General features: G+C 32.6%; 3 protein-coding genes across 5 annotated transcripts; 1 reads left to right on the top strand and 2 right to left on the bottom strand.

The window, feature by feature from the left end:
* Window positions 1–2,342: 2,342 nt before the first annotated feature.
* LOC114372213 (multiple organellar RNA editing factor 2, chloroplastic-like) lies at window positions 2,343–5,030 on the top strand. Its single transcript, XM_028329668.1, has 3 exons — window positions 2,343–2,944; window positions 3,011–3,076; window positions 4,671–5,030. Exons 1-3 carry the CDS (start codon window positions 2,425–2,427, stop codon window positions 4,811–4,813), a joined length of 729 nt encoding a protein of 242 aa, XP_028185469.1. The 5' UTR covers window positions 2,343–2,424; the 3' UTR covers window positions 4,814–5,030.
* A 1,365-nt stretch (window positions 5,031–6,395) lies between these two features.
* On the bottom strand, window positions 6,396–11,650 carry LOC114372498 (protein NPGR2-like). Of its 2 annotated transcripts, none has more exons than XM_028330081.1 (6): window positions 11,309–11,642; window positions 10,691–10,968; window positions 9,332–9,584; window positions 7,939–9,155; window positions 7,625–7,778; window positions 6,396–6,922 (listed from the first exon to the last, which is right to left on the bottom strand). In XM_028330081.1, exons 1-6 carry the CDS (start codon window positions 11,319–11,321, stop codon window positions 6,606–6,608), a joined length of 2,232 nt encoding a protein of 743 aa, XP_028185882.1. In that variant the 5' UTR covers window positions 11,322–11,642; the 3' UTR covers window positions 6,396–6,605. The 2 variants fall into 2 exon arrangements, with proteins under 2 accessions (XP_028185882.1, XP_028185883.1); XM_028330082.1 differs by having other exon boundaries at window positions 6,837–6,949; window positions 11,309–11,650.
* Window positions 11,651–19,174: 7,524 nt separating this feature from the next.
* LOC114370465 (glycine-rich cell wall structural protein-like) lies at window positions 19,175–20,876 on the bottom strand. 2 transcript variants are annotated; one of them, XM_028327826.1, is made up of 2 exons: window positions 19,717–20,876; window positions 19,175–19,632 (listed from the first exon to the last, which is right to left on the bottom strand). In XM_028327826.1, the coding sequence occupies exons 1-2, from the start codon at window positions 20,786–20,788 to the stop codon at window positions 19,424–19,426; spliced, it is 1,281 nt and encodes a 426-aa protein (XP_028183627.1). In that variant the 5' UTR covers window positions 20,789–20,876; the 3' UTR covers window positions 19,175–19,423. The 2 variants fall into 2 exon arrangements, with proteins under 2 accessions (XP_028183627.1, XP_028183626.1); XM_028327825.1 differs by having other exon boundaries at window positions 19,175–20,876.
* Window positions 20,877–25,011: the final 4,135 nt, after the last annotated feature.

Genomic DNA, 25,011 nt, shown 5'->3' with positions numbered 1-25,011 from the left:
AGTTTTCCATATTATAATATAGAGGTTTGAAAACTCAGGGAAAAATAAAACTCAACAACAAAAAAATAGAGGTATGAAGTATGAACAAGAAAGAAAAAATTAAAAACTTATTTGTTCAAGAAACGATCAAAGTGGAATTTAGGAGAATTTTGAACTCGAACTAATGATGACAAATTTTCAGGTCATGTATGCTCATTTTGAGGAAGCCAACACGATCAAAGTTGATAGCAATATAATTGGGTCAAGACAGATCATCAAGTTGTCTATTTAAAAATATAAAACAACAAAAGGGAAAATACAAAATATATGGAAAATTTTGTAAGCATTGAATTTGCCACCAGAAAGTTGTAAACATTGAACGAAAATAAATATTTTTCTTCAAAATTTAGATTTAAAAATTATAATTTAAATCCTTTAAAAAATGAAAAATTAAATAAATTTTTAATCCTTCAAAACATAAAAAAACTTTTAATCCATGAAAAGTTTATTCACTTTTAATTCCTGCAATTACCCAAAGGAAGGGTATTCATAGGTTGGATTGCTTTGTCTTTAAGGTAAAATCAAATTTAAATTGATCATATTTCATGGACATTGATTGGTTCAGGTTAAAAGAAGAAGAAGATATATCCAAAAAGTTAACTGAATTAACTTGACTAATTTATATTGTGTGGTTGTGTTCAATGGAAAAGTAACAATTTTCTTGGGTCACTTCTGCTTAAGAAAGTAGGAAATTACTTTGAAAAGTGTGAAACTGAATTCCTAATTAGTTTCCAAATACATATTAATTGGTCTGTTTTGACTTTATTTATTGTTGATTCACTGGATCAATTTAATTTGGCGAATACTTATAACTAAAAGTGACTGGATTTTTTTATTTACCATCATTCACACATATGTTTTATCAATTAGCCAAGTCATTCCCTCTAGATAAATGAGGTGATTTTAACCTCTCACAAGAGAATATTTAAAAAAAAAATGTGATAGGGTGGATGGTATTATACAGAAGGAGATCCAGTCGGAACGTCAATATATTCTCTTAGTAAAGCCATTGACTAGTTTATTGGACGCAATTGGTTACGGCCCTTACGGATCTAGACCCCTCGTCATAGAAATCATCTTGCAATATTTTTTTGTTCTATGAGATCCATCAGTTTTTGGTGAACGTGTAAAGAACCACCATAATAGATTGTATACTTAATAAATTATATTTGCTTAAGGTCCTATTTGTAAGGATTTATTTGAATTGATCTTATCATATAATTCTCGTATAAAGTTTGCAAAGGTTAAGAAAACACCTTATGATATATCTATAAGTTATTTTCAGCTTATTTCAATAAGTTTTGAAATATGATAATTTATAAGTTTAAATATATTTAAGGTTGGACCAAATTTTGATTTAACTCCCTGATAAATTTTATTATTATTTTGATTTTATGATATATTAAAATTTTTATTTTAAATCTTTATCGTCATTTTAGTAATAACTTCACATAACCATAACTATTGTTAATGTTGAAAAGATCAATTTGAAAAGTGACACATTATTACTTAATTATAATATAAATTCAAAACAAAAATTTATCACTTGTCATACTTTATTAAATTTAGATTGCTTTTATACTATGCATTTTTTTTAAAATAAATTATTTATAGAATTCGTTTTTATTAATTCAAATGTTGAATCATATTTATAAATTACCATAATTATAATTATAATTTACCATAAATTATTAATTGTGGAGTTGATCTCTCTTTTTTGAAAAAGGAGATCTAAAAAGTAATATTTTTTGTTTGTTAATTATTTCAATGATATGTCATTTCATTGCTAGTTATATCTAGTAATGATACAATGAATATTTGTCTTACCGAATTACATTAATTGAATCCAAAGTAACATGCATAAAGAACTATATTTTTATGCATAAAGATAGAAATGTTACATGAAAATAGATGTGGCAATAAACGAAATAACTTGAAATCAATAGAGAAAGTAGAATATCTAAAACATTGTTATGCAATGTCACAATTAAAAAAATTCCTTAACGAATAGACATTCATTTTTTTAAAATATATATTATTTTTCAACATTTTAAGAGAAATTAAAAAATACTTTTTAAAATTTAATCTTCACTAAACATGCACTAATCACCATCTCTAAATGTCAACCATCTCTTTTAGTTAAAATTGGACTGGGCCTTGGTAGGAGGACTCATTTTATAGATGGACTTTCTTTGTTTTTTTTTTGGGTGAACAGATGCACATTGGACCATCGATAACATATTGGATCATTGATGACACAAGATGGGCAATTTATTTTGATTTTAAATTTATGATATTGGTGGATAAAAAGGGTGGGAATCGGATTAGGTTCTGCACAGGCAAAAACCCTAGCCTTCGAAAACCCTAATCCTGAGGCACTGTGATATGGCAAGAGCCGTTTCCTCTTCCTGCGCGCGCCTCACAATGCGCCTCTTCTCCACCACCACCACCACCACCACCACCACCGCTGCGTTCGCCGTTACATTACCCAAACCCTCGTCACTCTCAGTCTCAACGCGTCGATTCCTCTTCCCTCTCTCCCATGCCATCGTCCCTCCCTCCACCCGCGTCGCCGGAATCCGGTGCCGTGTCAACCGCGCCGGCGACTCAGCGTACTCGCCGCTGAACTCAGCTTCGTCATCGTCGTCGTCGTTCAGCGACCGGCCTCCCACGGAGATGGCGCCGCTCTTTCCCGGCTGCGACTACAACCACTGGCTCATCGTCATGGACCATCCCGGCGGCGAGGGAGCCACCAAGCAACAGATGATCGATTGCTACATCCAAACCCTCGCCAAGGTTCTCGGAAGCGAGGAGGAAGCTAAGAAGAAGATTTACAATGTTTCATGTGAGAGGTACTTTGGTTTCGGGTGCGAAATTGATGAAGAGACTTCTAATAAGCTCGAAGGTATGTTTTCTGAAGTGGAAGTTTTTGAAATTAGTTTTTTGTGTTCACTCTTTTTTATTTGTGTAGGGTTGCCTGGAGTTCTGTTTGTGCTACCGGATTCGTATGTTGATCCAGAGAACAAGGACTATGGCGGTAAGGATTTAACACTTTATGCATTAAGTGACTATGTATTATATGTTTGTCGGTTTGAGAAACACATTTCCTTTTGAAAATGTGAACCTGATTTTGATATTTGGTCTTTTTAGTATGTTTATTTGTTTCAATAATATGTCAAATTGTCAGTCCATGTTGATAAAGCTAGATTATGTAAGTTTAGCTTTTGACGTATGGACTTGCATCAAATGTCTCTCTAAACTATTCTGTGCTTATATATACTTTGTGAAGATGCAGTTCAGTGGAGATGAAATCTGTTTTCAGCATTTGTATAGAGTTTTTATTGTGTCTCTTTTTGACTTGTAAATGCCTAACCATGCTCTTTGGAGATGGATTATCACTTATTTGAAGTTAAAAATCTTGTCCACATCTGTTGCATTCTTTTTTACTTTGCCACATCGATGCGTGTATTCTGGAAATTTGTTGTATTCGCTATCTTTCTCCCTTTATTGACAGTCCATCTTGGCAAAGCTAAAAACTCTAATGGGTAATGTCTAGCTTTGAATGCTAATGGACTCACATAAAATTTCTCTTCTTTTCTGTTCTGTTGCTCCACAAACTTATGGAGTTTCAGAATCATTGGAGTTGATACATGAAACCAACTGATACCTCTTCTTTGAGGCCAGTAGTGTCAGGCTTTGGATACAGTGATTGAAAAAATGTTACTATTCATTAATGTTCAATACAATTTGTGAGGATACCCTACTTTTTCTCCCTTTATTGACAGTCCAGTCCATCTTGGCAAAGCTAAAAACTCTCAATGGGTAATGTCTAGCTTTGAATGCTAATGGACTCGCATAAAATTTCTCTTCTATTCTGTTCTGTTGCTTCACAAACTTTATGGAGTTTCAGAATCATTGGAGTTGATACATGAAACCAACTTTTACCTCTTCTTTGGGGCCAGTAGTGTCAGGCTTAGGATAGGGTGATTGAAAAAAATGGTACTATTTATTAATGTTCAATACAATTTGTGAGGATACCCTACTTTTTCTCCCTTTATTGACAGTCCATCTTGGCAAAGCTAAAAACTCTCAATGGGTAATGGCTAGCTTTGAATGCTAATGGACTCACATGAAATTTCTCTCCTATTCTGTTCTGTTGCTTCACAAACTTTATGGAGTTTCAGAATCATTGGAGTTGATACATAAAACCAACTGATACCTCTTCTCTGAGGCCAGTAGTGTCAGTTTTCTGTTTGTTTTTAATAAATTAAGTTGAGTAGCAGTCCATCTTGGCAAAGCTAATAACTCTTGAGTAATGTTTAGTTTTGAATGCTAATGGACTTACATAGAATTTCCCTCCTTCAGTTCTGTTATTTCATTCATTTTTGGAGTTGCAGAATTTTTGGAGTTGATACAATGCTTGTGCATAATTATTTTAATTATAGTTCATATTTCAGTAGATAACCTATTTAATTTAGCAAAAATTCTTGGTCCCTGTTTTTTGTCTTGTGCTGTGATTGAGCTTTTTACAGTATGTTATCTTTCATATCCATTTTTTGGTCAAGGCTTCCATGTTTTTATCCTTTTCTCAATTCAATAATTGGTTGCAAAATTTGTTACCATTGATGCAGCTGAATTATTTGTGAATGGAGAGATCGTTCAGAGATCACCTGAAAGACAGAGAAGGGTGGAACCACAGCCACAAAGGCATCAAGACAGACCAAGATACAATGATAGAACAAGGTATGTCCGGCGTCGAGAAAACACGCAGTGAAGAACCAATTTGTGACAGGGAGAGGGATGTGTTGTACATACTCTATGAAAGTACTTTGTTACATGCACTATTTTAGTCTTGCCTTTTGAGACATTTGATATATTTCTGGTGGGGGGTAACTCAAATAATTGTAGTTGAACTTCTATGGCTGTATCAGATGGACATCTCGTTGTTATCATGTTCAGTATAAACATAATCTTTTACTCTTTTCACGTCATTTTCTCCCCAACTTATAGTTGCCATGGGTGATTTGGTTCTGATGTGTTTCATATATGATTTCTCTCAAGTGGACAAGGAGAGGAGAAATCTAAAATTGTATTTAGTGAACATGATGTTGGATTGTCTGACATTGAAAATAGGTTGCCTGGGCATTGTTTCTGGTATTGCGAACGATGTTGGATTCAGATTGTCTGCGGCAAAAGGCTTACTGCAGACACTCAAAACCTAACATTGTTTTCTGCTTCAGGAAAGACGACAAAAAAGAATGTTATGAAGCCGAATGAAGTGGGCAACAGAAAAACTAAAAGAAAGCCATATGGTTAGGTTGTAACTCGTATACCTTTCAATACATGGGATAAAACTTCTTTTTACAACCTGGCCTTAAAGCAAGTTTGAGTTGTTGCGTTCACCTGCAAAACAATCAAATGACACACTTGAGGACAGTAATTATAACAGAGTCAATAATTAATAATACTTTCTTAACATGATTTGCGTAGCAACGGAAGTGAACGCAAGGAGAGTATGTTCAAAGGCATGCCAGTCGTCTTTGAAAATTTCCATCTTCAAAACTTTTTTTGTGCATTGGAGATCTAGACGACATTCAGCTTGATGCGCTCTCGCTTGGGAAATTGAAGTTTTGATGAGAAATAGTAAACTGAACAGAAATGATAATATGAGAATCACAAAGATGGGAATGGAATCAATGTTGCATTTCAGTGAAAGATAATGTGTTGAAGGAGGGAAGGTAAATTGTTAAAGGATGAAAAATTCCCACAAAGGGATGAATAGTGCATTAAGGGTTGATTTGGTTAAGCTTTATGTCATTGCTAGTTGTCAAACGACCCATCGATAAAAGATTGAAAATGGAGTGGCTCACTGAAGCAAAACAGATGGTACAAGTTCTTTTAAAAACTTTCACTTTGTAATTTTTATAGTTTAGAAGATATAGAAAATCTAAATTTCATATATGAACAATCAAAACATTTATGGGCCTATGTTCCATCGCATGTAATGACTTATAAGTCAATGTAAGTGACCATACTGAGAATAACATACTATAAGATGGGGTAGAAAATGGAAAATGTTAGTTTGATTGTTTGAAAAAACCTGAGCTATTACTTAAATGCTAAACCTTGTGCTAGACATTGATAGGTTTGAATGATTTTAGCATAAATAAGAGATGAAACAATGTGGGTTTATTTTGTTGGTAATGAACAAATTAATAAAAAAAATATTTGGTAGAAATCAAAGGTGTTGTTGTGATAATGGTTTCGTGAAATTCATCGCATACATGGTAATAACCCTATGCGGTTGTTGTGATAATGTATTGTCAATTATCTAGCTTCTTGGATATTGATAGAAATGATGCACAAACTGTGTTCTTTCAACCAACATAAAAGGGAAAATAAATTATTAATTACATTATGGCACATAAGAGAAACATTTATCTGTGTTCTTTCTCCTATTTCATTTCACCTATAAAAAAAGAAGTTAAAAGAAGCTGAACTTTACAATCAGACTTGTAACTTACTATGAATCTATGATATATGTTAACAAAATAAAGTTGAAAGTGTTATCTAAAGGGTTCAATGGGAGAAGATTCTTCAAGAAGAGCTGCTGCTTCAAAGCATTCAACAGCTTCCATTGCTGATGTCCCCAAATCAGCTTTGTAGAGCAGTCCAAGATTGTACCAAGCAGAAGGGTTTGTTCTGTCAAGGCGTAGTGCGTCAGTGAGAAGGCTTCTAACAATTGAAGATGATTGACCACCAAGTTGTCTGAGTACACAGGCTGTGGATATCAAACTTGGTACATGGTTTGGCTCAATATCTAATGCTTTCCTAAATGATTTCAAAGCTTCTTGATGAAAACCTCTGGCCTCAGAAAGCAAACCTGCAAAATCCTAGCTTAAGAATTTTGCTGCATGAAGAATGTAAGTAAACTATCTTAACAAAATGTTACTGTTGGACTTACGGGAAGTTTAAAATGTAAAACATGTTAAGCTTCAATAAAATTCAGATTCCATATTTTTGGGGACAATTATATTCTTTCTAAAATGTAGATTCTATTTTGAGATACTTGATTCTGGCACCAACTTGAAAGATTACCAAGTGGCTTAAGAAAGAAAAGTATTCCCAAGAAAATATATGCTATAGTAAAACGAGAATTCACACTCTTCAATATACACCATCAGATTTGTGCAAGTGTCATCCACTTTTCACTAAGAATCTATATTCTTTCTAAGAAAATAATGTAGAATGTAGATTCTATTAAGAGATACTTGCTTTTGGCACTAACTTGAAAGATTATCAAGTGGCCAAAGAAATAGAAGTGTTCTCAAGAAAGTTGTGCTATAGTAATGCATCTTTACTCTGGCCCACATAAAATCTAATAAGAAAAATACTTGTTTCATAGCGCTATTAATATAACGAAAATTCACACCTTTCAATCTACACCATCACATTTGTGTCAATGTTGGATACTTTTCAGTAACTGAGAATCTATATCTTCAAATATCAATGACAAGAAAGAGACTGAACAAACATATAGTACCTATGAAGGCTAGGGAGCAAAGTTAGAAGATAAGAGATATACCTTTTGTGTGCCATCTAGAAGCAGAATAGGGATTAATAGCCTCAGATTTTGCGAGACAAACTTCAGCATCCTGCCACTGTGATAAGGCCGTGTACACATTGGCTAAATCAAGCCATATTTCCATTTCCAGTCTTCTGTCACGGTTTCCCTTATTCTGTATGAAAGATAAATCAGAAAAGTAATATATTATTCTACATATGTTAAAAGGTAGAGTTTAAGACTTTGAGCGAAGCTTCTAATATTCCTTTCCCGTTGATAATTTGAGTTATTAAAGAATCTAAGTGATATATTCTACATTTATCATTGACACATACCTTCACAACCTTACTTGCTGTGCCTAAACTTTTATTTTGAACCTGAAGAACAGCAAGAAGAAAAGTATATGTCTCCACTGCATTCTTTAATTTTCCTTGTGCAATCCGTAGTTTAGCTTTAGTTCTCAACAATTCTCCTTGATCCCATTTGCCACTTTGATCTAGAGCAGCATCTATAACAAGTTCTGCATCTACAAACTTTTGTTGAGCTGATAAAATCCGTGCTAATAGAATATATCCACTAACACTAGATCCATCCTCAAGCTTAATCAGTTTCTTTGCATGATCAAGAGCAATGCTTAACTTCCTCTGGTCAGCATATTCTAGACAAAGATGAAGGACGATGTAAGGATCACTTTCTCTCATCATTCCCTCAGCAGCTTTTAGAGCACTGAGTGCTTCTGACTGCATAAAAACCTTCTCTGATTCAGAAGCAGCTGACCTGGATTTTGATGACAGCAGAACACCTAGTAAGCAATTTGCAATAGCTACCATCTGCATGCACTTTCCATTAAACTGAGAAATGGCTTTGCAAGAATATTTGATTCCTTCTTCGACGCAAACCTTGTTGTCAGCACAAATTTTTGAAGCTAGAAGCAATTCCTTTATGCAGTTTGAGTTCTCTCTATGATTCAAAGAGTTCCTCAGAAGGTCCAAAGCAGTGATATGTTCACCTTCCCCACAGTAACAAAGAGCTAGAGTATAGTATCTTTCTTTTCTCTCCATGCTTTCAGGAAGCAATTCCTCAATCTGTTGAGCTAGAGTCTTGAATTCCCCAGAAACACTTAGAGCAAAAGAAAGGTGATCAAGCAATGAAGGGTCCCATGCAATGTATCCAAGAATAGATTTTCTCAGCAGAATCAGAAGCAGAAGAACAGCCTCTTCTATGTTGTTTCTTGGCACAAAGGAACCATCCAACTGAGAGCGGAGAGCAGGAGGGCTTGCCTCACAACCACTATACAGAAGAAAAAAAGAAAATTCCTTTTGAATTCTTGCAGTGGCTTCAATGTCAAGATTCCAATGATAAAGCAAGGCCCTCCTATAGGATGACATAATGTCTTGAGGAGAGCCTGCAAGCTTCCACAACTCTGGAAGCAGTTCAACAGCATTTCCCACTGTCTCTTGTAGTTTACAGTCTGAAACAAAGTTTTCAGGCCAGCCTTCTGGTAAAGCAGATTCAACAGTGTCTAATATAGTTTTGCATGACTGAGCAGCATCTGCAAATAAATAAATAAATTACTATTACAAGCAAGACCATAGACTTCAAACTAATTGAATGATCTTTTTTATTGTTCCACAGAAACTAGAGACTTTGAAGATAAAGTGCAAGATAGTTAAGATGGTATGCATGGATATACTTAAATAAGAACTAAGAACAAGATGAAAGAAGCACCTTGAAACCTTCCAAGAGCCTGAAACGATTTTGCCTTGAGAAAGACAGCTTCAAGAAGTAAACTAACAGCGTGCATTGACATAGGAGGCATTGCATCACTTTGCGAACGGCGTTTATTGGGTTCACATCTTCTAGATATAGAAACTTTCAACTTGGGAATGACAGCAGCAATATCTATTCCTTCAAACACATGAAGTGCAGCTTCGATATTGCCTTTCTGATACTCAAGTCTTCCAAGCAAGGCTCTAGCTTCCTATTGTGAACAGGTCATTTAGTTTCACAATCATCTTATAATGATGAGGCATCTCAAGTATCAATAAAATCAAATATTGGGATAAGGCCCTAATTTCTTACACATAATACAGCCTAAGAAAGAAGCATAGAAAGCCCAGCATATGATACAAAAGCAGATAAAGGTCATTTAGGGGTAAATTGTTGCACCCTTTAAGTCTAATTGCAGATATATGTGAGCATGAAATCCCATCATGGACAGAATCTGCATGAACCTTGGCCAACGTTTCAATTTCTTCATGCTTATCACACATCATATTACTATTACGTGATACCATTTTTTTTCAGCTATAATAAATTATCCTCAGATATTCCACACTGAAAAGAGTTTCTTCAATATGATATATAAAACTTTGGGACCAAATTGGGTGCTTCCATCTTCGAATCCGTGGGATAGGTCTTGCTAGAGAAATTGAGAAAGTTCATTTTTTGTTCAAAAGGAATATGAATTTATTGGCAACATAACAAATATCCGGGGATTCTGCTGCCTATATATTGCAATCTATAAATAACCTTTTCTTCTTCAATAAATGCAGATACCACTTATGTATCACTAAAAACATTCCATATACCAGAACTCTGTTCCGAAATGTCGTTCAACTTTTCTTTTGAACAGTACACAGACCAGAACACTCGGTTGTAAGGTAAGTACTTGCCCATTAGACCAAAAGTTTAATCTCCCAGTGTGAGAGCAATTTTTTCTTATGCACTTAATTTTATCGTTCACAATAAATGATTTCATGCAATATTTTAATTGTTCCAAAGTAGTATAAATTGAAATAATTAAAATCAGTTTTTCTCGTTATGTCACAGTTTTCAGGCTTCAATATCATAGAATCTATTGCAATAAAAATAGAGCATGTTTGGGATGGCGAGTGCATGTCTAAGATGATTTTTTTTTTTTGTTTTGGGTGTGTTCTGCCAAAAAAGTATTTTATTTTTTCGAAATAACTAACCAGATCAAGCACCCATCACTATCAGCATCATGGATTAGAATGTTAAGTTCAAGAATCTTAAGATGATGCTGCTACATGGTTAAACAAAAGGCAAAAGTATACTTTATCAGACCTCATAGTTCAAATAACCACTTTCACGGAGAGAGGACTCTGCTTCTTCAATGTTGGTATTATCAACCTTTGGGTCGATTTCACCAGGTCGAGATGATAAACCACCACTTGCCGAATAGTCCCTCGTTGCCAGTGACTCTGATGAGTAACTCAACTCCTCCACTCTTAACTGCTCCCTCGAACATATACACTTTATCATTTTTCTTAATCTTGTACTAATCTGCTTCTTACTTATCAAACTCTTAGCTCTCATACTGAAACATCCCACTCGATACTTCCCTGAAACATCATCATAGAACAACATAAGAAGAATTCATGCACTTCAAGCTATATGACTTGCCATACATGTATAACATATGCAAACAACCTTTAAAAAAACATGGGCATTTCTAAGTCTTATATCAACTTTTAACATCAAATTTTGTGCATTTGCTTGCTTTGAAGTACACAACGCAATTCTAGGTTTAAAATGATTTTTCAGAACTGACAGGACCAAGTCAACAAAGTCAGCCAACCCAAATCATGGATTTGATTCAAATTCAATATTTACAAACCCAATTTGCTGAACAACAAAACTTAGAGCAAACTTAAAAATAAAAGTTAGAAGTGATCAAACTACCTACTACGGCCATATTATGGTGAATGCAATGGCGAAGTGTTGTAAAAGGAAAGAGGGTGCTTTGATTTGTTTACCTAAAGTTGAATAATGTGAGGAAAGCCCTTATCTGTAACATAGAGAGAAGAAGAAATGATAGGAAAACAACGTAAAAGAGGTAAAAAGAAGGACGAAAAAGTAGCTTTTCCATTATAGACTTAGCCCACAAGACAAAAGAAAATGATATTCTTTCTGTTAAATTAACCCATTAAGAAATTGCCCCCATGAAATGATTTTCTCTTGTGAAGCAAGAATCCAAAGCTGCAGATGCTTTAAAGAACCCTTTTTGTCTGTTTTGGTAATTTTCAATGTTGCCGTATGAGTTGAGTTTGACTGCTTGTTCTGCTCTGATAGCTCCATGTTTAAATAGTTTGTGACCCATGACAGTGCATTAAATTATACATATCTAACTCTTCTGAACACTGAACTTTGAATCTTCTACCCAAAGTAAAAAGCACGACTTGTTCACTACATTTTCACACTTTATTTTTTTTTATTTAATATTCTTTCTGCAAATGGCACTGTTGACAAAGATGACTAATGACAAACTAACATGAGCTGTTATTCTCTATTGTCGTCGGTGAAAATTCTAACATATTTTTGTAAGGTCCTGTTTAACTTACTCCAAATAAAAACAAAAGTGAATAATTTCAAGAGTTGGGTGTAATTAAAAAAATTAGATCAATAACTTTCAATCTTATTTTTATTTAAGATAATTTAAACCTCATTTATACATATTCAGTAATGAATAAAATGGTTGTAAAAGGTTTTTTTTATCGATATTAATTATTAATTTTTATTAGTAAGAAGATTTGAATTCATAATGTTATAAGAAAGTTAATGTTTTTTTTTTCAAAATAACAACACAATTGTCTAATTTTAAGTAAATTAAAAAATATTCCTATTCCACAAAATAAAACAACCGTACTTTTTTTCACGCCTCATTTTTCGAACTTACCAATAATCATTATACTTATCTTCATTTCTTATCACTACATCCATATTTTTTTCTTTCTTATCACCCTTTTCTCGATGGAATGTTTACAGGATAATGGGGTAACCGCAAAAAATTTAGGAGTTATTTATTTTAAAGGTAAGTAAAATTATTTTTGATGAAATTAATTTGAATTATTAAATGTAATTAAAATGTATGTTAAAGTTAGTTTTAACTATAATTTTTTCTTAAATTGCAGTATATATGTTATAGTTGAAAACCATGAAAAAATATTCTTTTGTAATAAAAGGCAAACGGCTCCTTAGAGCATAGAAAATACCAGAAAGACGTAAAACTGACATATAGCTAGTCCTTTTTTTTACAGATATAGACAGTCCTTTTAAGATGCAGCCTTTGGGGAAATCCATGTTTGATCGTAGAATAGGCCGTCCATATATATATATATATATATATATATATATATATATATATATATATATATATATATATATATATATATATTATTTTTAATTTCAATTCCCACACAAATTAAAATGGAATTACATTTTAATTTCACATTAAAAAAAAAGTTTAAGAGTGATTAGTTCCTGCATTCTACCCATGTCATAGTGTTTATTTGCCATTAATTTGCACTTAATGTGTTTCTTTATATAGAATTTGCACATACAATTTGTTGCCCGAGTCCAACAAAGTTTTTGTTTTTATTTTATTGTTATGTCAAACAAACAGTCATATATGAATTTTTTATTTTGTAGGTTGGTGGGTGAGTTAAAGTCATCTTGTAGCTTCATGCGAGTAAACTAACAATATTTTCTCTGAAGTGAAACATGATTAAAATGAAAACTGTGGGATATTTATAGGTGTAGAATTGAGTGATTTTGATTATTTTTTTTGTAAAATTAATTAAAAAGTTAGTTGGAAGTTAAAAATATAATTTATTAAATTATAATTATTTGATAAAATTAATTGATGAAATAATTGAAAAGTGTGAAATTAAAAAAAAATAATTAAACCATAATTTATTTTAAAAAATTAATAAGAAAAATGAATAAACATATAAGAATAAAAGTGAAAAAAAATATAAAAAATTAAAAACTAATATTAAAGGACATTACTTCAAGTAGTGTTTTAAAAAATATTAAAAGAAAAATCAACTGAATTTTTTAACTAGTTAAAAAATTAAAAACTAACTGACTAACATAACTTTTCTAAATCAGATTTTCTAAAATGATTTGTGCTCTTTTTGTTAGGAGAGACTTACACTTAGTAGCAAGAAAGAGTGTTGATACTTGGAATAGATACTTGTAGAGCACAGAGCATATCATGTTAGTGTTACGACTTTGATGGCCGAGTTTAACATCTACTTGATATTTAAAGAAAAATTATTAGGTGGTTTAGAAATATTATAATTCATGATTCTAATTAATTTTTATATGACATGTAATAAAGTATTGTTATTTTTTTAAAATTAAAAAACTTAAATATATGTTACATAAAAATTGCTCAGTATCATGAATACTTATTGATTGGGGTTAATCTAATATTTTTTTTCTTAACCAAGAGACTAGTAGCAGGATTGACATACTTTTATACCATGATGTGGAGTAGCATTAGTCTGTTGGGTTATGTATGTGTTGTTCTCTATTTGGGATTTGTTGGGACGATAATGTAAGGGATCTTTGATCATTGGGGTTACTATTTGATCCTCTTTTTTTTTTACTCTTTACTCCCTTTATATTTTTTTAAAATTTAAATAATTCTTAAATTGTCTTCATATTCACAGTCACAACCCTCCCTTTTTAAAAACTTTTTCCTTTTTCTCCCTTCACTCTCCTGACACCCCGTCACCCCCACCCATCAATCTCACCTCTTCATCTTCTTCAAACATATTCTCACCCCCTCCTATCATTTACTTATTTTCTCTTCAATAAGCATTGTTTTTCCTTATCCTTCATTATCTTCTTTACGTGAGTTTTCACACCTTCATTACTTCTCTAACAATATTTTGTTTGCTATTTTTTTTAGGATTTGTTTATTATTCTTTTGTGTCATTGATTTATCGAAAATTAGTTTCAATTATGTCAGATATATACTATGAAAATTAGTTTCCATAATATAGTCTTTAAGTTATGGAAATTATTTTTCGTCAAATTGGCGACAACGGAAAATTTAAGCAAGAAAACAATGTTAAGAGAAGAAGGAACTCATAAGGAGGAGGTAATGAGAGCGAAATTGAGAAGATGAAAGGGAGTGAAATGTTGAAAGAAGGTGGGGGTTGTTAAAAAGGGAGGGGAAGTGAAGGAAAAAGTAGTTTAGGTATTATAAAATTATAAAAAAAATTGCAGAGGGGGTGGAAGAATAAAAAGTTGGGTGAAATAGCAACCCTCTCGAACATTTGATACGCTGAAATTCAGTCCAAAACAAATGATAACTATAATTTTCAACCTTTCATAATTTGGAATTATATATATACCTGACTTTCATTAAAAATATATATTTAAAAAAAGAACATATTGTATCTTAAAATAAAAGAATGATAGAGTATTTAAGATGTTAACAAATGATTGTTTAATTACATACAAATAGAAAAATAAAGCATATCATATAATATAACACTTCAAACTTATCTAATATAATTGTAAATTGATTTACAAAAAGCACGCAATATATCTTTCTCATTTGCTTCTTTATACTAAAAGGAAAGGTTCATTGTATAACCAACAACAATTTTGAGTATTTTCCATTTTTAATTAAGAGATGGTCTGCATGAGTGGTTTTTGTTTTACAATATTGGGGTTGGTGATGGTGCTTCAGTTTGTTGGAGGCTTTGCATCTCATGGAGTGACAGAAGCTTTGCTAGGATAACAGTCATTTATGGCTGTAGTGTAGATGAGTTCAGATGATTCGGTTGAGGAATTAAATTATCAAGTGCATATTCTGTTAGCTATGACTTAATATAACAATAGAGTTGTAGTGGGAATGAACCTGGTGTCAAGTTATACTGGGTATGTATATGTACTGTGATAACTAGGACCTTCTTTTTTATTCCAAAAAGTTTGTGTCTCTCTTTTTGTATGTGTCTCCGGTTCTCAGGTCGTAGAATAATAAAAATTTCATTTCCTCATAAAAAAGAGGGAAAAGTATATAAAGGAAATATAACAATTAATGTGTTATATGAATTGCATCAATTGATCAACCAAATGACAAACCTTTGGAATTGTCTTGCTGGTAGCTTTCCTTGTTGATATATGCACTGAAGCGTAGCGTCTATCATCTTAGATGTCATGAAATTGACATACATTAGATGATAACCATCAATGGGTCCAGGTTATTTATAGTTATTCTAATTATAACGGGTACACTTGCTTATCTCCTTTATATATATGTAGATATAAAAGTAGAGAGTGAATATTTTCATTCCAAAATTATTCGGTATATAGTTTCCTATATATAGCCCTATGATAAATGTTTCCTTTTCTTATATTGCGACCTGAATAAAGACTAAAATGGTTATGTATACGTGTACTCGGTTTTCAAACCACGTATTCGTAGATTCCGGCTGTGTTCGGTATGAGTGAAATTAGTGGGGGGCACAAAGATATAAGTGAAAGACAGCACTTTCGATTGTTTGAGATTAGTGAAATCACTGAGGAAAGTTGTCGAAATATGGAGGCTTCACACATTTTACTTCCACTTCAAAAATGACATTAAATGTGATGAACGTGTATAGGAAGTTTGTGACTTTCATCTGATTCCAAAATTGTCCTTTGTTTCGTGAAATTCGTGGGAGAGACGATACCAGATTTTTTTAATTTTTTTTAATTTTGAAGCGTAATCGAATATCTCTGTGACATAATCGAATATATTATTGTCTTGCAAAATAAATTTCATTAATCGTCTAGTTGGTGGTGACCAAGTCCGTCACCTTTTTTTTTATAACTGATTACTCGTGTATCGTCCTAAAAGTAAAAAAAAAAAAACAAAAACTTTTGTTCTTTGAAAAATATGACAAATACATGGTAAAATTGGAATGATAAAAATACTTAATTTTTATTTTTATCTAATAAATCACTCTAATTTAAATCTTTCTTTTATTTTTACACTTCTTTTATCTCTGTCAAACAATCACATTTTCACTCTCTTTTATTTCTTTTCATTCTTTTTTTTATCACATTTTCTTTTCTCTTCATTCCCACCAACCCAATGGTCAAACATTATCTCAAGACAATTACCCAAAGTAAATTTAAAGAGATTTTTTTTCATAATTACTCTTATAGTAGAGGTAGATAAACACCCATATATACAATAAATAAACATCCCATTTCGCCTGCTCTCTCTCTCTCTCTCTCTCTCTCTCTCTCTCTCTCTCTCTCTCTCTCTCTCTCTCTCTCTCTCTCTCTCTCTCTCTCTCTCTCTCTCTCTCTCTCTCCCTCCCCATATATATATATAATACAACTTATTTGAGAATATGAGAATAATTAATAATAATCATTATATTATGAATAAAAATAATAGACGATTGAAATTAAAATATTTAAAAATTAAAATTATAAATAATTTTAAAATCTATAAAAGATTGATCAAACAAATCACATCCTAAAATATCTCAATTATCATTAACAATCATATCACCAAGACTGTCACAAGGATTTTAATTTTTTTTATAAAAAAGTTTTGTGGTATTCAATCAGTATTTTTAAATAATATAAATAAGTCTTATGGTATTCAATTAAGACTTTTAGGATTTTTTAAGAAGTACAACAAAATCCATTAAGATATCTTATAACTTAAAAAAGTATTTTGGTATTAAAAAATATGCAAATTTTGATGAATTATTTTTTAACATGGATTTCAATTTTCATATAACTTTTTAATGTAAAACATCTATTAAACAATCTCACATTGAGATTTTGTTAAACTTTTTTCTTTCTTTTAATAATGGTTACTAGATTTTCTTTTCTCTCATCACACACAAAATCTTTTCTTTTCAAAACCCAATACAAAAATGAGATTCACTCAATTGAAAGAAGCACCAGACAACGGTCAAAAATTAATATTTTTTAAGATGTGTGTATCATATATGTTTCTTCTATTCTTTTAGAACAAAAAAATGTCAAATATACTCCTCCCCTTCAGGCAATTGGACGGATTGGGGACGAGTCTAACCCTCCCTGTCCTCCCAAAAGACTGAGTGGATACAGTATAAAAGAGAAGGGTTTAAAATTTTAATACCGATTATCATTTATGTTGGGTTTTATCGAATTCAGGTATATTCGTGAGTAACACATTAAACTCTTTTTTATAATTTTACTTTACTCATATATTTTAAATAAATTATATATTAAGTTTTTAATTGTATTTTAATTCAAACAACATATAAATATAATGAATAACAAAGAAATTAAAGTTAAAAAAATTAAGAATTCAATTATATTTATAGTTAAATGTATATTTTTAAGTTTGTTATTTAATTATTTAACTATTGAGCTAATTGATTTATATTTTCAAAAATTATAAAAATAAAATCTTTAATATATATCATGTATATATATGTTTTGACAAAAAAATTATAAAAAAATGATAAGTATGGGAACAAAGTTATTTTATAAAAGATTATAAAATCTTTAATTTATATTAGGTATAATTTGACACCCATTCTCATTCTCATCTCCCCTCAAGTAGTTCGGGTAATACCTATACTTGTATCCATATCCAGTCAAAGTGGATATCTCTCGTCAAAGTCGGGGTGAGTTTGGGGTGATACCTGCGGGTACGGAATTATTTGTCATGCGTACCCCCTTTGCACTTTTATGTTTGTTTTGTAAATAAATTAATGTTTATCTTATATGTTATCCTATTGTCTGTCCGACGTAATATTTTTGTCACAGTTATCTTTAATTTTGTCATCCCCATAACTTAGTAACTCTGTTATAAATCTTCAACTCTCATCACTCCCTTTTACTATAGACTTATTATTGAAGCCCATTTAAATATGTCATTAGATTTATCATGAAATAATTATAGTAATTGAAAAAAAAACCAAAAAGTCAGTGTATAATTTTAAATCTGTTAAAATTCAAAAACAAGAATGAAAAAATATTATTGTAAGAAGGGTTAATATAAGAAAACCTAAAACTAGAAACAATTTAACTATTAAAAGATTACAAAAATTATATTAATTTTACTTCTTTTTTTATCCAAACCTCATAATTTCTTACTACTTATTTCAATGACTCTTTTAATTTTGAATATAAATCTTATAAATTTATAAAGTCTTTTTAAATATTTTAAATTTTTATGATATAAATCCAATAAAATCTAAACTATCATAAAAGTCATGGAAAAAATATCTTATAAATTATAACATTCTCACATAATCTTTAAAATTCAGATAACTTTTTAAATTAAAATAATTTTTTAAAATCTTAATTCAAGATACTTCCTTCATGTCTTTTCTTATTGAATGGTCTGACATGCATGATAAAATTAAAATAAAAAATATAACGCTAATTATAAATAAATTATAAATTTTTATTTATCTTTTGTGTAATATTATCCCAAATGATTTAAAATCTAAATAATTATTAGGATTAAATCCTCACTTTTCTTCTCAAGAAATTAAACCTCCTGATTTTACTAAAAAATACGAATATATAATTTCTTTTAAAGAAAGACAACTTTTTATCACAATTATTCCTTATTAATTAATCAATTAATTAATAATTTTTAAAAATAAACTAATTATCCATGTTGATCTTAGTCGATCACAAACAGCAGCAAGTCAGCTTGAGTCAATTCATGGTAGACCCCTCTAATCTATAATAACTATCAAGCATTGTTAGGCTAACACAGAAGATTAATGTCACTTGAGAAGATTGAGGTTGAAAGTGATTTTCGTGCCATTTCTTCTTCTCATTGAATACAAAAAGAGTACATATATCTCTGGTTCTTTCATTCAACGTTAATTATTACAAGAAACGGAGTACATTAATATTATTAAGCCAACATTAATAATTAATTCTTTCTGTCTTACAAGCACAATATTTTTCAATAAACCAATTATCATGGCTAATACAAAGGACGTTAAAATATAACTTTGTCATGCATGCAACGTTCGCAACGCTCTAGTGGTGTCCAATTCCACCACCGCCAAATCCACCTCCTGCACCAAACCCGCCTCCTGCTCCTCCGCCAAACCCGCCACCAGCACCTCCTCCTCCACCGCCTCCGCCTCCGCCACCGCCTCCACCGGCGCCACCACCAAATCCACCACCGACACCACCGCCAAAACCTCCACCTTTTCCAATTCCACCTCCAATGCCACCACCGGAACCTCCTCCAACACCACCGCCAAAACCTCCACCTTTACCTATTCCTCCTCCAATGCCACCACCTTTTCCAATTCCACCACCGGAACCTCCTCCAACACCCCCACCAAAACCTCCACCTTTGCCTATTCCTCCTCCAATGCCACCTCCTTTTCCAATTCCTCCACCGAAACCTCCACCCTTGCCAATTCCACCACCTAAACCTCCACCTTTGCCAATTCCACCACCCTTTCCAATGCCACCACCAAAACCTCCACCTCCACCCTTACCTATACCACCATGACCACCCTTTCCAAAGCCACCACCAGCACCTCCTCCAACACCACCTCCTTTTCCAATGCCACCACCCTTTCCAAAACCACCACCAGCACCTCCTCCGGTGCCACCACCCTTTCCAAAACCTCCACCAGCACCACCTCCAGCACCACCTCCTTTTCCAAAACCACCACCAGCACCTCCTCCAATGCCACCGCCCTTTCCAAACCCTCCACCAGCACCTCCTCCAACACCACCTCCTTTTCCAATGCCACCACCCTTTCCAAAACCACCACCAGCACCTCCTCCAATGCCACCACCCTTTCCAAAACCACCACCAGCACCTCCTCCAATGCCACCACCCTTTCCAAACCCTCCACCAGCACCTCCTCCAATGCCACCACCCTTTCCAAACCCTCCACCAGCACCTCCTCCAACACCACCACCTTTTCCAATCCCTCCACCAACCCCTCCTCCTTTTCCAAAACCACCACCACCTCCTAGCCCTCCTCCTTTGCCTATGGCACCACCTTTACCTATCCCACCACCAAGCCCTCCTCCTTTACCAAACCCTCCACCCGCACCACCTCCAATCCCATGTCCTCCCCCAGCTCCACCACCAAACCCTCCACCGGCACCACCTCCACCGCCAAACCCTCCTCCAGCACCAGCACCACCGCCGAACCCGCCACCGGCTCCTCCTCCTCCACCACCACCAAACCCACCTCCACCACCGGCTCCTCCTCCCCCACCAACTCCAATTCCGAACCCACCTCCCTTCCCAAACCCTACATTCTTTTCTTCATCATTTCCCACAGTTGCCACATTCCTTGCAACCACATTGGCTACAAAGACATTGGCACAGAGCAACAACAACAAAGCCACTCTTTTGTACCTTAACAACATTTTTAATTGCTATCAACTCACTGACACTACTCTTCAATATCCTCGTGGATTGAATTTGCAGAACTTTGAAGAGGTTTATATAACGCAGAGAGAGAGAGAGGGTCCTTTATCTCAATCACAAGCTGGCCCCTCTACGACTTTAATTTGTTTCAACCACCAACTGTTCACGGCATTTAATTAATGTTACACTGTTTTCACACAATTATTCATCGCGTGTTCGGTGCACCTGCCTTTAACACCAAAGAAGTAGTAAAGTTTAACCTTCAAAACTTTGTACTACTCGACTGACACAATAAAACTAGCGCCAATTTGCAATTCACACATGGTACTATCCTACTTATCATGTGGACTATGGTCTTCTTTCCATTGTCCAATACCTTGCAATTTGCAATGCCCTAATATGCCATAACTGTAGTCCATTGAGCTGGGCAACACTTCTAGTTCTATTTCTGCAACTTGACTCCATGTCGGTGAAAGTTTATTCCCATTCATCTTCTATGCCTTAATTGTTATATCCAAGTGTACTTCATTGGTTATCACATGTCTAGATGAAAAGGTGTTGCATGGATGTTTCTCTAATCTCTACAAGTTAGATTAGATATTTTGGAAAAAGATATTTATTATACACATATTTTGTGCATAATTTAACCATTCAAAAAATGTGCGATACTATATAGGAGTATCAAACACAGTACTCCCAATTATTAGTATAAGTCTGAACGTACTTGAGCATTGTTAATTAGGTGGTTGGTTGGGCTTTATTATTGTTCGTAAGTGCATGTCGAGTGTGGCAGTGAAAGATTACGCAGCGTTTGAGAATTGAAAAATATCATAGACAAGATCCTATGGGTACAAAGCCTGAACGTTGCGTTATGAAACCAATAATCTAAATCTGGGTTAACTCGGGTTAGGCAAGGTACATCTAGTAGTAAAGATGATGGGTCCAACCAAAGTCAGACACAAAAATTAAGTGTTAGAAGGATTCACATCGAAGTTTAGGAACAAAGGTGTGCTTTGGTGAACCATTGCATGTGCTGGGCAGATGCAAAATTTATTGCCCGGTGGAATTTTGTTTTGTTCTCCAAATCTGTGTGTGGCTGGCATCCATATCCCAGCAATTTATTAAGTAATCGGATAATGGAAAGAAAGACCCACCGAATTAGCCTCGCATTCAATTAATATTACTTAATCTTTATTTCGCTTAAATTTTGTTTTACTTTAGTATAAATAAATCCTTTAATTACGTCAGTTTTATATTCGTGGAGAAAATTCTGAATATTATACATGTTCTGTGCGATATATTAATTATGATCACATTGTATATAGGTTGTCTTGTCTGTGGAAAATCTTTAAATGTTAATTCTCTTCCCTAATGTCTAGACCTATTCAATGACAAATTAAACATGTATATAGTTAGTTATAATAACAACATGATTGTTTTTTCTTATTATCTAGTATTTATATATTACATTAATTACTGAAAATTAATTTATAATCTGTTTGAAGAATAATAAGTAACTCAAAATGGAAGAAATTAATCCAGAATAACAATTAGAATCTAGGTCAATGTCATCATGCTTCTTTAATCAAAGAGAGTAAGTTTATGCCTCTTATCTTAGTGTTGAACAGAGCATTTTAAGGTTTCAGTATTTAATTAACCTAACATTATTACTCCGACAGTAATGTATGTAAAATTTTAATTGTTTATGGAAGCAGAATCTGGCACGGTATCATTCAAGATTTTGTGGATTAATTAAAGTTTTCTGGAGTATATATATAATTATCTTCAAACCATATAAATTTTATGCTGTATTGGAAATTTGGAACGAAATTTCCTTTTGGCTTTCGCGCGCTATCCTCGGTACGTAGTACCAACATGTATGTCTTTTTCTTCCCTATAGGCATATATAGATATAAGGAGCAAAAATTAAATGCCGATCTCTACTAACATCCAATTGGAAACTGCAGATATGAGTTGTGAAGATTAGAATTCGTTTTCTAGCCTCCAAATGTGACCAAGTTGTCCGAGTGTTAAATCAGACAAGAATTGGCTATCAATAGTAAACGTTAATTTGTTTTTATATATTCAACCGTAAAAGCAAAGACCTATCTCCTTTTTAAAACTAGCTAAACAATGTTCATGCACAGTACAGAAATTATTAGAACTTTAACAGAAAAAGTAATAACTACTCTTCCTCTTTTTCCTAAAAATATAATTTAACTTCTAAAGACTAAAAGAACTTTTAACCACAAGAATGGCTCTGCAGCACAATATATTATATCATTCTCAAGTAGGATGTTTCTGGATTGGATTTCTGAAGATAAAAAATCATCTGATTAATCATTTTGATTTTATTAATTTATTATTCAATTAGTTTAATTTAAACTTTTAATTCATTCCAATTTAAAGTAGTTTGATTTGAATTAGTTTTTAATTTTAATCTTACTTTTATTTTATAAAAAATATTAAATAAAAGGTAAGATATATAATAAAAAATAATTTTAAATATCAAGTATTTTATTTATATGTCATTATATAACTAATAATAGAATATTTGTTAACTCAAATAATTAGTAAAATATCTTTAATTAAATATATTTTTCATAAATATAAGTTATATGATAACTTTATAAATATATAAGAAATAAAAATAAGTCATATTAAAAATTTATGAATAAAAATATATATACATGTATAAGTTTGGTTTTAAATAGTTTCTAAAATTAAATCTGAATTTCGATCCGATCCAATAAAAAAAATTGGTTTATAATTTTTTTTATCCATTTAATTTTTTATTTTCTGAATTAGTTTTTTTAGTCCACATTAAATTAGATAGATTTATGAACATCGGCCATTTCGACTCTCAACTCTCACAATGTGAATTCTATTCCTATTCCTATATAAAACACACACACGCATATATATATATATATATATATATATATATATATATATATATATATATATATATATATATATATATATATATATATATATATATATATATATATATATATATGAAGCTAATGAAGAGGGATTAAGGCATATGAGATGGATTGAAACCAGGGATGAAAATGGGGTAGGACAAGCACTCTCATCATCCGTTTTGTTGGATGAAAATTTATCCCGTTTTATATATGTATTATTATCTGTTTAGAAGATATCTACAAATTTTATAAATTTCTGTGAGTATCCATGGATATACATCATTGTTTTTAAAAATATATATTTAATTTTAACCAAAAAGTAAAAAATAAAATCAACACCAAATAATTGTAAAAATTTAGACAAATAATTTTAAAACATATATTAATACTAAAAAAATCATTTAAAAAAATATTTATACTAAAAAAATTAGAACAACTTACTTTATAGATAATTAAATGTATTTAAATAATTACAAATTGTAGTTACTCACGGATATACATACCTTGCTGTCCGCCTATATGTCTCGTTAATAAACCCGCAGAGAAAAAGAATTATTTATTTTACCAATGAATATTCATTAACTTGTTCATTTTAAAATTTTCAGTTCATAACGAATTTTACTTGCGAATATCTATGAATACGGATATTTTTATTATCTTAAATAATTAAAGCTGATAAGGGTAGTTTAATTTAGAAAAAAGAAATTATAAATATAAATATAAAGAGGTGCAAAAGGTAAGGCCTACTTTTAAATTCATCAAGCAGACGACCCAAGCCTGTTTGTTTGACCCACGAAAAGAGAGAGCTGACCCAAACCCACTAGCATGATATGCAAGGGTAACTATAGCGAGTCAACTTAGACCTTTTGCCTTAAGCCTTCTCACAGAAAAGTGAGTGATTAATATTTTAGATATTCATTGAGTAACATGCAGTCACAGCACACAAACTAAGTAAATTAATGTTATCTATGAAGCATGGGGACACTGGGTCCCGTGGATGACATTAATTTCTTCGGTACGGCTGGCCAAGACGGGACGGCGGTGGCCTACACGCACGTCCCCACCCCTATCCTGCAGCACCGCCGCACACCTCCACCTCCATCCAAATCCAGCACCACCATGCAACACCGTCACCCAATGCCGGCCTACGCAGCACTACCATGGACCAACAAAGTCATGTCGCTGCCTACCGGCCACAATCCATGCATGCAACTTCAACCTCTGAGGCTTTGTGAGCGCAACCCTCTCTCCTCCTCGACCCTTCAGCTCCTCCGTCCCTCATCGGCAGCAATGGT

The sequence above is a fragment of the Glycine soja genome, chromosome 10 (assembly GCF_004193775.1).
Source record: "Glycine soja cultivar W05 chromosome 10, ASM419377v2, whole genome shotgun sequence".
NCBI classification, from domain to species: domain Eukaryota; kingdom Viridiplantae; phylum Streptophyta; class Magnoliopsida; order Fabales; family Fabaceae; genus Glycine; species Glycine soja.
This window is presented reverse-complemented; position numbering and strand designations above follow the sequence as displayed.

What these genes read in the sequence shown, in the direction of transcription:
- LOC114372213 (XM_028329668.1), top strand. Translation starts at nt 2,425, where the DNA reads ATGGCAAGAGCCGTTTCCTCTTCCTGCGCGCGCCTCACAATGCGCCTC. An exon ending in GACTTCTAATAAGCTCGAAG is followed by an intron (nt 2,945 to 3,010) that starts GTATGTTTTCTG and finishes TTATTTGTGTAG; the next exon opens with GGTTGCCTGGAGTTCTGTTT. An exon ending in AGAGAACAAGGACTATGGCG is followed by an intron (nt 3,077 to 4,670) that starts GTAAGGATTTAA and finishes CCATTGATGCAG; the next exon opens with CTGAATTATTTGTGAATGGA.
- LOC114372498 (XM_028330081.1), bottom strand. An exon ending in CAGCAAGTAAGGTTGTGAAG is followed by an intron (nt 7,779 to 7,938) that starts GTATGTGTCAAT and finishes TCTTTCATACAG; the next exon opens with AATAAGGGAAACCGTGACAG. An exon ending in TTCTAGATGGCACACAAAAG is followed by an intron (nt 6,923 to 7,624) that starts GTATATCTCTTA and finishes AGGATTTTGCAG; the next exon opens with GTTTGCTTTCTGAGGCCAGA.
- LOC114370465 (XM_028327825.1), bottom strand. Translation starts at nt 20,788, where the DNA reads ATGTTGTTAAGGTACAAAAGAGTGGCTTTGTTGTTGTTGCTCTGTGCC.